The sequence below is a fragment of the Caenorhabditis remanei genome, chromosome IV (genome assembly GCF_010183535.1).
Source record: "Caenorhabditis remanei strain PX506 chromosome IV, whole genome shotgun sequence".
NCBI lineage: Eukaryota > Metazoa > Nematoda > Chromadorea > Rhabditida > Rhabditidae > Caenorhabditis > Caenorhabditis remanei.
In genome coordinates this window covers 15,400,763-15,413,152 of record NC_071331.1, presented here as the reverse complement: position 1 = coordinate 15,413,152, position 12,390 = coordinate 15,400,763, and the positions used below count along the sequence as shown (strand labels likewise).

The 12,390-nt window shown below is 38.0% G+C and overlaps 4 protein-coding genes across 4 annotated transcripts; 2 read left to right on the top strand and 2 right to left on the bottom strand.

Annotated features, from left to right (window-relative positions):
* Positions 1–379: 379 nt before the first annotated feature.
* GCK72_014308 (uncharacterized protein) lies at positions 380–1,119 on the top strand (the record flags this gene model as incomplete). The annotated part of the gene is made up of 2 exons (XM_003089472.2): positions 380–514; positions 562–1,119. The coding sequence occupies 2 exons, from the start codon at positions 380–382 to the stop codon at positions 1,117–1,119; spliced, it is 693 nt and encodes a 230-aa protein (XP_003089520.2).
* Positions 1,120–1,333: 214 nt separating this feature from the next.
* On the top strand, positions 1,334–2,084 carry GCK72_014307 (uncharacterized protein; the record flags this gene model as incomplete). The annotated part of the gene is made up of 3 exons (XM_003089466.2): positions 1,334–1,490; positions 1,536–1,732; positions 1,776–2,084. 3 exons carry the CDS (start codon positions 1,334–1,336, stop codon positions 2,082–2,084), a joined length of 663 nt encoding a protein of 220 aa, XP_003089514.2.
* Positions 2,085–2,206: 122 nt separating this feature from the next.
* Positions 2,207–3,054, bottom strand: GCK72_014306 (uncharacterized protein; the record flags this gene model as incomplete). The annotated part of the gene is made up of 3 exons (XM_003089471.2): positions 2,207–2,671; positions 2,716–2,883; positions 2,938–3,054. 3 exons carry the CDS (start codon positions 3,052–3,054, stop codon positions 2,207–2,209), a joined length of 750 nt encoding a protein of 249 aa, XP_003089519.2.
* An 835-nt stretch (positions 3,055–3,889) lies between these two features.
* On the bottom strand, positions 3,890–9,421 carry GCK72_014305 (uncharacterized protein; the record flags this gene model as incomplete). Its single annotated transcript, XM_053730232.1, has 16 exons — positions 3,890–4,110; positions 4,155–4,214; positions 4,346–5,156; positions 5,249–5,353; positions 5,397–5,548; positions 5,599–5,652; positions 6,358–6,534; positions 6,582–6,678; positions 6,724–7,134; positions 7,178–7,333; positions 7,409–7,541; positions 7,967–8,100; positions 8,458–8,760; positions 8,806–9,174; positions 9,222–9,312; positions 9,366–9,421. The coding sequence occupies 16 exons, from the start codon at positions 9,419–9,421 to the stop codon at positions 3,890–3,892; spliced, it is 3,330 nt and encodes a 1,109-aa protein (XP_053585004.1).
* Positions 9,422–12,390: the final 2,969 nt, after the last annotated feature.

Sequence of the window (12,390 nt, the reverse complement as noted above, 5' to 3'; positions counted from 1 at the left end):
TTTACTGTGAATACTACAAATTTCTATTCTTCCCTGTTTCATGCCGATCCGTAAAACGAATCTCAATATTTTCCCTATGTTCACCTTCCCTTATCTGCTTTATTTTTTGTTTCGTACATACTGTCAGTTACTCCCCAACATACTCTCTTAAAAACTGAAGTAATGTTTCGAATATTCACTTCTGAAAATCTTTTGTCTTTAAAGACATCTCTACCCTTCCAAATCTCACAAAATTTCTTGACAAGAGAATACTTCGAAAAAATAAATTTTAATGTTCATGAAACTTAATTGATGACGACAGTAGTAACAGAAGGAAAGAACACCTTGAGTATGTTTCCAAAACAAATCAAAAGTTGAAACTGAAAATTGAAATTTCAGAATGTTGAGAAATGGAATTCGATACATATCCAGCAGTATCGTATCACTGAAAGGATCACGAAGCTATGTCAATCGAAAAACAGGACGTGGATGTGGTAATTCCGTTCTTCCTAGGTTTGAGTGGAGATATGATAAGGTTCAGTAACAAAGAATGTTATGATCGATATGAATTTTTGTATTCAGGCAATCGGAAAGAGTTTCCAAAAGTCAATGGGAACTCGTTATGGAATAGATATGGGTCTAGAAGATCGTCTACTACTTGTATCACTCGGAACGAAGCAGAGACGTCTTGATGAAAAAAAAGTTATCCAATTGAGTCGCATTTTGGAAGAACGAGTTGGAGAAGTTATTGCAACAGATGAAACACTCGGTCAGCTTCAATTACAAATAACTCGAGTTCGAGTTGATCGAGGTTTCACTCAAGTTTCGGTTTATTGGATGTGTCGAGGGGAAGGAGATCTCGAAGTAATCGATATATTGGACAAAACTAAAAATCAAATTAAACGACGAATCAGTGAATCAATCGGAATAACATGCCCTGAAATGAAGTTTATTGGAGATAAGAGTTTGTTAATGGAACAAGAAATGGACAAATTATTCCGAGAAGCTGATTATGGAATTGACTATCGATCATTGAGCAGAAGTGCGAGTGTTTTGGGAAATGTGAAATCCGAAGATGAACAAGTTGGGAGAAAAAGAAATGTGCCGAAGTGGTTGACAGACATTAGGGAGAAGAAATAAATCACAGTAACCTCGCTCTTTTTGTTTTCGTTGTTCAGTTTGTTTTTGTTTTTTATAGATTCATTGGAATTTACTAGTTCGATATTTGTACAGTACGAATAAAAATATTTTTGAAAATGCTGGCTTCTTTGAATTTCTCTTCTTTCATTGGAAAAGTCCATATGATATGTCTCCTTTTTTAAAAATGTTCCACATTCTCAATTAAATATTCAGGATGTCAACTCAACCAAAACTACGTGTTCTCTGTCTTCATGGATACAGACAGTGTGATCAATCATTCCGGCAGAAAACCGGATCCACGCGGAAGCTTGTGAAATCATTAGCTGACTTTGAATTTGTAAACGGGCCACATTCGGTAGCGGTTGACGAACGTTAGTCTTGAACTTTCTAAAATCTCAAAAGTAACTGCTTTATAGATTTGCCTACTAGCCGTGCGTGGTGGTTTTCGAACGCCGGAGCGATGAGTTTCTCATCGAGAGAACAAACCTATGTAGTCGTTGGATTCGATGAATCGGTGGAAGCTGTTGTCAAATTCATTGAAGAGAACGGACCATTTGATGGGTTGCTGGGTTTCAGTCAAGGAGCATCTATGGTTCATTTACTTATTGCAAAGGTATAGTTGCTTATTTTGATTAACGTATTATATTTGTTTGCAGGCGCAACTTGGTGAAATCAAACTTCCTGGAATTCGATTTGCAATCTTCTTCTCTGGATTTTTAAGCCTTTCCAGTACTCATGACTATTTGACATCATTACGGATCAAAGACTTCCCATCTCTACATGTTTTCGGTGACGCTGATGAAATCGTTGCAAGACCAAAAAGCGAAAAACTAGCCGATCAGTTCGAAGTGCCGCCACTCCGTATTGCTCACGATGGAGGTCACCTCGTACCGGCAATGTCGAAACATAAAGAAAAGATTGCTGGTTTCATGAAAGAACAACTTGATAATATAATTACTGCTTGAACATAAGGATGAATTAGGGATTTTGAATTTTGTGGCGATGCGAATTTCATTCCTGTTAAATAATTTTACAAGTAAAAGTTTCATATTTAGAACAAAAAAGCAAGAGATCAGATTACAAAAAGCTATATTGACCGAGTTTTATTCGATTGATTTCCGTTTTGAGTATGCAGCGAAGCAGCTGAAATAATTCCAGCTTTTGTTGTCTTTGTTGTAGTTGGAACTGGCGTAGTGGCATTAGACACCGGTATCACAGGTACTTGATTCGCAGCTAAACCAGATGAACATCCAGAAACCAACTCCGGTTGATTACTTCTCGGATGAGCTTTTTCAATTCTAGCAGCAGGAGTTCTTACTGTAGTTGTAGTTATAATTGTTGGAACAACTGGAACTGGACAATACTTGCACAATGATTTCCGATAATGATAGCAGAATGTCGGTTGAGTTTTTCCAGTATTTTGAAACAGTTCCACCAGCCAATTGTCTACGATTTCCACGCAACTTGTGTGGTTATTAGGGAAAATGTAGGGAGTCATAAATGAAGACCATGGTTTGGAACCATCAGTGAACGTCCAGTTGTTCGCATTTTGCTGAAAATCTTGGAAATAATTTTGAAGTTTTGATATCCACTTACAGTTTGAGAAAGACCTGTCCATGCGTGAATTCCATCGAGTCCATTTCTATGTGTTTTTGCAACGAATTTAGATTCATCTTCATTTCGGAGTGATGCTAAATGAGCTCCAACATGCATCTTTGCACAAATTGCTGATCCATCAAACCACGTTCCCAAGTCAGTAGAAGTCTATAAAATTAGAGAATAGATCTTCGGAATTCTATTTTTTTTGTTTTGAATCACCTTATAACAGCATCCAGTCTTATTGTAATAATGCCACGTGGAATCACATGGATTCACTTCAACGGATGAACATAAGTTGGCAAAGACCAACAATAAAATCGAAGTTAGGAACAACATGTTTTGGAATATTGTTGGTAGCGAATGAGCCGCAACTGACACAATTTGCACCACGCTCTCTTTTTTATATTGAAGTTGAACACTGTCTATTATGTAAATCAGTGGTTGGGGCTGGAAAAATAATCCAGGCGAGAAGGGAAATAGGTGACGAATAATTATGACACTGATGGACTCTGAACGATCGGGAGAATTATTTGAACTTGAATTGGACGGTGCAAAGGAATCGAATTGGAAGGAAAAGCACAGAAGAGACAAAAATAATTCCCAGATTATTCCAAATGATGACTTCGTCGAAGGCAACCGTTTCAAATAGAAGATTATCGAAATATTCAATTTCTTGTCTTTAAGAAATTCTGAAAATCTAACATGATCACTATTTTTCTTTTTCACTTTCCAGCAATTGTTTCGAAGCCTTTCTGAATTTAAAATAAACCAGAAGATCTCTACCGTGTAATAAAATTTCGTAAGATTTAATCACCGTAATTTTGTTCTGATTCTCTCTGTTTCCTTTGGTCGTTGATTCATCGTTTTTAATCTTTTCAATATTCAAAACTTCATGCAAATTCTGCTGACGCCTCCTGACCAGTTGAAGTCAATATGTTCATCGAAACTTTCAGCATACCATATTCACGTGTTCCATCATCATTTGAGTACACTGACAAAAACTGGAAATGGAATAGATCTAGTCAATTTCATACAGGAAAGTGTTCCTCGACGATGCACCGGGTGCATGATTTGAATAAAATCAAAAATTATTATAACTTGAAAATCGTGTTGATCGACTCTTGTTGACAAGGAAGCTACTTGTTCTCTGATTTATTTTTGAACTGAATTCTCAAGGGTTCATTGAAGTAATCGAGCTAACAACAGTGCTCTCACAGGGTAAATATTTATATTTTCCTCTCCAAGGACCAGCTGTCAAATCCATAGAAATACAGTAATCCAACGCGCTATTCGGTTTTGATGGTTGTCCATATTCCCAATCCAAGTATCCATTTGATTCTGTATTTCCTATCCAAATTTGAGATACTGTTCCATCATTTTCTCCAAATACCCCTGAAAACCAATTAAAGTTCTTGAACAATTGCATCGCAACTCACTCGATATGAAATCATTCTCTTCCTTATTAGATATCGTAACCATAGTTCCACCACACCAGTCTGAACTCTCATCAAATTTAACAGAACCACGACATTTCTGAAAATTCGTCATTATAGTTATAGCACTGTAGACTTTACCTTATAACATTTGCCTTTGAATTCAATTGATGGAGGAGGACAGATCGAAGTACACGTTGTTGGTTTCAAAGAAGTTGTAAGAGCTGTAATTGTAGTTGGAGATGTAGGTGAAGTAATTGTTGTTGTAGGAGTTGTAGTCGTTGTTGTTGTAGTTGGAGTCGTTGGAGTTGGTCTAGTTTCGGTAGTAGTTGTTGTTGGAGTTGTAGTTGTTGGAGTTGTCGGAGTTGTAGTTGTTGGAGTTGTCGGAGTTGTAGTTGTTTGGGTTGTCGTAGTTTCTGTAGTAGTTGCCGTTTCAGTGGTAGTTGTCGGTGTTGTAGTTGTGACAGTCGTTGTAGTTTCGGTGGTAGTTGTTGGAGTAGTTGTCGACGTAGTTGTTGGCGTTGTTGTCGTTTCGGTCGTAGTTGTAGGTGTAGTTGTCTCCGTGGTAGTTGTTGTTGTTGGTGTAGTTGTTTCAGTAGTTGTCGTAGGCTCGGTTGTAACTTCAGTTGTAGTGGTTGGAGTTGTTGTGGCAGTTGTTGTAGTTATTGTTGTTTCAGTCGTCGTAGTGGTTGGAGTTGTCGTTTCAGTTGTAGTTTCTGTTGTAGTGGTGGGAGTTGTTGTGGTAGTTGAAGTTGTCGTTGTTGTAGTTGTAGTTGTACTCGTTGAAGTTGTTTCTTTCGGGCAATACTTGCAAATACTTGCAATTTCTTCTGTACACGAATACGGTTGTGTTTGACCCTTCTTGGCAGACCAAGAGAATAAGTAAACAAGAACTCCATCCAGCATTTCGACACAACTTGATTCTGGTTTCATTGAACTTGACTGGGCGAAAAACCAATGCCAATCAGGAGTTCCATCAGTGTATGTCCAGACTCCAGGAGTTCCCTGAAAAGAACAGTAATTCCCGAATAAAATGTTCGACCTACAGTTTGTGATAATCCTGTCCAAGCGTGAATCGAACTGTATTTTTTACAAACAAACTCAGATTCTCCTTGACTATGAAATGAAGCCATTTGAGCTTCCGGATGAAGTGCTTTGCATAAATCAGTTCCACCGTACCACGCACTGATTGCGTCCGTTTTCTGTAAAATACACATATAAGTCATAAAATGAAATTCAACTCACTTTATAGCAACATCCTGTTCCAGAGTATTGATGCCAACCAGCTTCACAAGGAAGAACTGCTCCTTCAGCTGCCAAAACAAGATCTGGTTGTGATGCATCAGATAATTGCTGCTGAGTTTCCAGATACCTTGCTCTTTGAAATTTTTGACTCACTGAAAATGGAAAGATTTGGAGAACAGTCCGGATGAAAATAGAAACTTACTCTCAAGTATATCATTGAATGTTTTGTTTTGCAGAAATTCGTCGACATGATCAACTGAAAATGTTTATTTCATATTAAAAGCTCTGGGGACTGAAACATACCTTTTTCAATTCTAGGTTTGCAGTGAACATTAGCAAAAAAGGCGATGAGAACAATTGGAAATAACATTAATGTGCACATGTATCCGTATCTGATTGAACTATTCACACGATTCGTTTGTTCACAAGTCCACCCACTAATCTTTTGGTTTCAAGGGACTAGACGCAAAGTTGAATACGATTTATGGGGAATCTATGACACTATTACATCATGTACAAAGGTCACACTCTTTTTCAAATATAAATTATATGTCACAAACTTGCACGAATCTGAAATTGTAATGAAAATTGGAAGACGTTTTCCTGATTTTCTTTTTCTGAGTAGAAGAGATATAGAATCGATGAGTGACTCTATTGCATTTTGTTCTACTTATTATGTCCGTTAATTTTTTTTTCAGAAAGTAACACATATTTTTACAATTTTGCATCAATAATTTTCACATTGCATACAACTTTGTAGGGTTTGTAGATCAGATCCAGAGCTTTATTTTCGTAGCTGACAACTTATTTTCAATATGGAAAATCATTCATAAAAATAATTAAAAACCGATTGATTCTTTTCATTGTCAACCATACTTTGAACACAAAATACAATTCATTTTACGCTGAATAATATTTCAAGAATTCATTAAACAAATTGAGCTGGCAACTGTACTCTCACAGGGTAAATATTTATATTTTCCTCTCCAAGGACCGGCTGTCAAATCCATAGAAATACAGTAATCCAACGCGTTATTCGGTTTCGATGGTTGTCCATATTCCCAATCCAAGTATCCATTTAATTCTGTATTTCCTATCCAAATCTGAGATACTGTTCCATCATTTTCACCAAATACTCCTGAAAACACAATTTGAATATATATGAAGGACGCCGATTGAACTAACTGGAAACAAAGTCTTTTTCTGCTTTATTCGAAATCGTGATCATTGTTCCACCACACTCGTTACAACTATTTTCGAACTTGACCGATCCCCGACATTTCTGAAATTTTGTTTAGAATTTCAAACTCAAGTTTTTATAGAATACCTTATAGCATTTCCCATTGAAATTCACAGATTGAGCAGGACAATTCGAAGTACACGTCACTGAAGCGGATGGTAATGTTGTTGTTTTCTTAGTTGTTCCTTTGGTTGTTGTCGTTAGAGTTGTAGTTTTGGTTGTCGTTTTCGTGGTAGTAGTTGCAGTTGTCGTCGTTGTAGTTGTAGTTGTACTTGATGTTGTTTCTTTCGGACAATATTTACAAATAATTTGATTCACTTCAGTACAACTGTAAGGATTAGTTTGCCCTTTTTGAAGGGAAAGTGCAAATAAAAGTCCCAAAAGACCATCCATCATTTCAACACAACTCGAATCAGCCGCAGATGGAGCACTTGTGAGAGCTGGAAACCAATGCCAATCAGGAGTTCCATCTGTATATGTCCAAGTATTCGGAACTTCCTGAAAAAATGAAAAAGTTCAAAGAATACTGTTGAGTGTCTACAGTTTGAGATAGTCCAGTCCATGCATGAATCGAAGAGTATTTATTGGCGAAGAATAATGATTCCGCCTGACTGTGAAATGAAGCCATTTGTGCATCGGAATTCAGTGCTTTACAGATATTCGTTCCACCATACCAGTCACTTTTCTCATCTGATATCTGTAATTTTAACAAAAAATGATGATTGAATTACCAATTACTTTTCAATAAATACCTTGAACAAGAATAACTTACTCTATAGCAACATCCCGTATCTGGATACTGATGCCAATTAGCATCACAAGGAAGAATAGCTCCATCAGCCGCCAAAACTAAACTGGGTTGTGACGCATCAGATAGTTTCTGCTGAGTTTCCAGATACTTTGCTCTGTGGTATTTCTTACTCACTGCAAAAAATTTACGATTTTTTTCAAATCTTCAAAAATATGGAAGCTCACATCCGATGACATCTTCAAACGTTTTGTTTTGAAGAAATTGATCGACGTGGTCATCTGAACTTTTAATCAAAATACTTATTTAAACAATCTTGTCTTACCAGTACTGCAGAAAACTTGTGAAAAACAAAAAATAAAAACGAACGAAGAGAACATTAAATGTTTCCGAATGTGGTGAATTTGGACTTGTTAGTTTTCACACTTTCCACCCCCTAATCCATGATCGTTGGTGGTTGAACTTGGGAAATTGTAAGAGATTAATGGAGACGTCAGATAGCAGAAAGAATACTGTATTTATGCTTTATAAACTATAAAGAAAACAACAAATATAACAAAAATAATATCAATATTGAGATACTGTAAGTGAGTCATCGAGATGGATCTTCGTTTGAAACGAATAAATTGAGATTCCGGACGACGAAGTACACGGGAAATATGGAATGCTCCAAGGTCGAGAGAGCTCATCGGTGAGTCCAAATAGTAGGATCGAGTCTGAAAACAATAAACGAACTTTATCCCATTTAAGTTTAAATTATGAAAATAAAGTTGGAACACTTCAAAATTTTAAAAAAAAAAGTAAGTGAATACTGACATGAAGTTCACAATTTCTGTAATATTATCATTAAATTATTTCAATAATATAATCTTTTGGAAAGTGATTCATCCCTACCGATCTTCGAACAAAACGGTCTGCCAATTATATTCAAAGACTGGTTTTTTTTTCAAAAATCAGTCTTAATCTGGGGTTATCCTCAACGCTCTCACACTAGAAATTCTACACATCTGCAGTAATCTAGATTCGAAGAGAGAATTACTTTTTAATAGACTCTAGTCATTTTGGAAAATTACCTTCACAACATTCTCTTTATAACTTGGATCTTCGAGAAGTTTCTCCAATTTTTGTTTAATATCAACTGCCGTAATTGACTTCTTGTAAAGTGCTTCCGCAATCCCATTCGTCACAAATCGGTGTGCATTTCTAGGTTGATCACCATAAAATGGAAGGAAAAGCATCGGAACTCCAGAACAAACACCTTCTTTTGCACTTTTCAATCCACCATGAGTTATGAAAGCAACCGTATTCTCGTGAGCAAGAAGCTCTTTTTGTGGTGCCCAATTTACAAATTTAACGTGGCATTTGGCACCTGTCACCTGGAAAGAAAACGAATGATATTTTTGAATTTTGAACTGACTAACATTTCCTTTATGACTCCAAATAACTCGATAATCTTCAAAATAGTTCAATGCTTCAACGAATGATTCAACAGTTCCCTCTGGCCCGTCTTCTAAATTCAAATATGATCCAAACGCCACGTAGATTGTTCCTTTAGAAATCGGATCTTCTACAAAATTTCTAAAATCCGATGGCAGATTTTCACTAGATGCACAGTGCTCTCCAACAGGAATCAAATCATTTCCACGAGACTGGATAAAACTAAAAGTATCCGGAAAATCATTGACAGTGAGGAGAGAATTCTCGAAAATTCTGCTTTTTGTGGCACTTTCTAATCCCAAAAGTTTTCCAGATGCTTCACTATTAATACTCGCAATAGGGCCACTGTAGATCTGAAATAAACAAATTTCAGTTGAAGATGTCTTTTTTCTCGGCTTACTTGATCTATAAGGTATTCATATATCCTTCTTGTTCTCGAAAAGAATCCATTTCGATTATTTTCATAGACTTCTGAAGATAGGAGGAAAGTGCTGCAAGTTCTCAGATTTCTTTCATTTTCTCTCCTTGTTTCGTCGTTTCTTACTTTGGAACGTTAACCGGATTCCTTGCATATCCCCTCATGTTTGCTGCGACCGGCATCAATTCTGAAAAACAATTCATTATTCCTTCCGTTTTGCATACTTCCGTCCAACGCCTTCGCCCCGGGTGATGTGTGACAGCCAAATAACAGCCAATTTGACCTTGTCACATAGACAATGAAGTAGGTCTTCACAAATGCGTGTACTACTACTATTCCGTTTTCAATGGGAAAATAACGAGAAGTGTAAAGCCAAAAAGAATCCGACTGGGTTACAATGTTTTACAAGGTCGCGGGTCGGTTTACCTATTCGAAATCGCTTCTTTTTGCTATAAGAATAGATCAGGGACGATGATAAGTGAAAGGGAAATAAAAGAAAGCTAGAAAAGAGAAGAAGATGATGAGTAAGTGGAATGAAACGGTGATTAGAAAGTATGTTTCTAAATGATTAGGATTGCAGTGTGGCATGAAGATGAATCTGTGGAAAGAACTATTGAGCACGAACGGGGAAATGTCAGATTATCAGCTTCCAAACAAGTTATGTAATACCAGAAACTATTTATTTTTATAGTTTGTGATGATTGGATGTGACTTCTGGAATATATCTGTTGCCGATTATGAGAGTCGCAAACTGTTGTCTTGTGTTTCAAAAATCGAATCACTGCAAAATCAGAACTGCTTGATATCTTGTGAATCTGTTTGATGTTCGTTTTGGTATCTCAGCGAAGTAATTATACAATTCCTGGGATACCCAATAATCAGATGACTATGAGATGTAAACTGATTCTGACTAGTTCGGAAAGTTTTTTTGAAAGTTGCTGATATGAGAGAGGATTACCAACAAGCTTTAGGTACACAATTTTGTTTGAAATTTGATTTTCATCAAAAAACGCACAGAAGTCGGTGAGTGAAAAAGAAAACTGAAATATGGGACTTGTTATTTTCAGCCAAAGCAAGAATGGTAGGTTATGTTTGTTTCCACAAAACAATATTCTGAATAACTTTTCTTCAAAATATTCATATCTTTCTGTTTAATCTCTATTTCCACGCCTTTTTCATAATTCCTCCTCAAATCTCCAGTCGCATTTCTGATCCACTAATCTTTATCCACGAATCCAAATCACCCTGTTTCTCTATTTCTCCCTTATTACACAATTCAATTCATCGAATCTTCCAGTATTTTTCTGTCTTCATCTCCTCCCCAAGCTGATATCAATCGCTACCACTTTTTTCGACCTCTTCTCCGTCATCTTCTCCCTTAAATTACGCAACAGAACTTGCTAACCTGCGACGGAATGGGCGGCGCTTATTTCATTTGGCAAAAGGCCAAACAAAGCGAATATCTGAGTATAAAAGGAAAGGTTAGACACTTTTCGAAATCAGTCATCTCATCTTGTCTGACATAATGAGTGCCAAATACGTTGTTACCATTGCTTCTTGCTTCTCCGGACTTGCAATCGTTGCTTGTCTTTTCACCGTTGGAGCTATTTTCAAGGATATCAATGATTTGTATGACAATGTTATGGATGATATGGATGAGTTCAAGGTTTGTTATTTATGAAATGAAATGAAACTATCGAGTAACTAATTACAGATGTTCGCCAACAACGCCTGGAAGGACATGATCCCAGTTACCCGCCCATCTCTTGATAACCAAAGCAACCTCCGTGCTCTCTTCGGACGTGAAAAGCGTCAAGCTGGACAATGCAACTGTGGAGCTCAACCAAACAACTGCCCAGCTGGACCACCAGGACCACCAGGAGCCCCAGGAGCTCCAGGAGAGGACGGACATGCTGGAGAGGCTGGAAAGGCCGGAGTCAATGGAATTTCTCTCATCTCCCATGAAGGAGAGACCGGATGTATCAAGTGCCCAGCAGGAGAACCAGGACCAGCTGGACCAGATGGAGCTCCAGGAGCACCAGGACCAGACGGACAACCAGGACAAGACGGATCAGCTGGACAACCAGGAGCCCCAGGACCAGCTGGACCAGCTGGAGATGCCGGTGCACCAGGACAAGATGGAGCACCAGGAGCCCCAGGAGCCCCAGGAAAAGATGGGCAACGCGGACAAGGACTCCCAGGAGCTCCAGGAGCTCCAGGACCACAAGGACCAGCTGGAAACCCAGGACAAGACGGAGCCGCTGGAGCACCAGGACAACAAGGACCAGCCGGACCAGCTGGACCAGACGGACAACCAGGACAAGCTGGACAAGACGGAGAGGCTGGACCAGAAGGAAACGCCGGACAGCCAGGAGCTGATGCTGCTTATTGTCCATGCCCAGCTAGAACTGGAGCTGTTGAGAACAAGTCAGAGACCAGTGGATACAGAAGAAGAGTTTCCAAGGTTGTCTAAGTATTCGAATACAAATAAACTCATTCATCATACCTGTTGTTGCGAATGCAATTATCTTAGTTCCGTGATTCTCTTTCAGTTTTAATGCAATTGCTCCTTGAAGGGATGTATATGTTTCATCAACAATCGCCAAGTCATAAGGAGTTGATAACACTTGATTTAATTGATCTAAAAAACACATTATGACAAAAACGTTTAGTTTCTCTCCTCACCGTCTCGTCCTTCCTCCAAATAGTGTAATCCAATTTCATAACACCATGCTCCATAATACGGTGTCATTTCATAATTCCAAAATATTCTGCTCACTCCACTTGTGTCCGGTGCAGAATCATCTGTACTTCCTGCCATTTTCACAAGAGATTCCAAAATTTTCACTTTTTTCGAGGGGACTTTCAACCGGTTTGCACTGATTGTATACATTGAAACGTCATGGCCATCATCCGCCAATCTGAAAGAAAGAACATTGAAGTTTTCACAAATTTCATCAACTTTTTTAAGGACAGAGAGATATCAAAATCTTCATTTTTAATGGTCTGGTCACATGTGTTCCATGACATTCTCTCTCTATCTCTGTTCATTTTTTGCATTCGTAAACAAAGTGTCAAAAAGTTTGGGAGAGGATTCAGTCGGAAGACAAACTCTCATTCTTTCCCAGGGGAACGTCGCGATTCTGAAGAT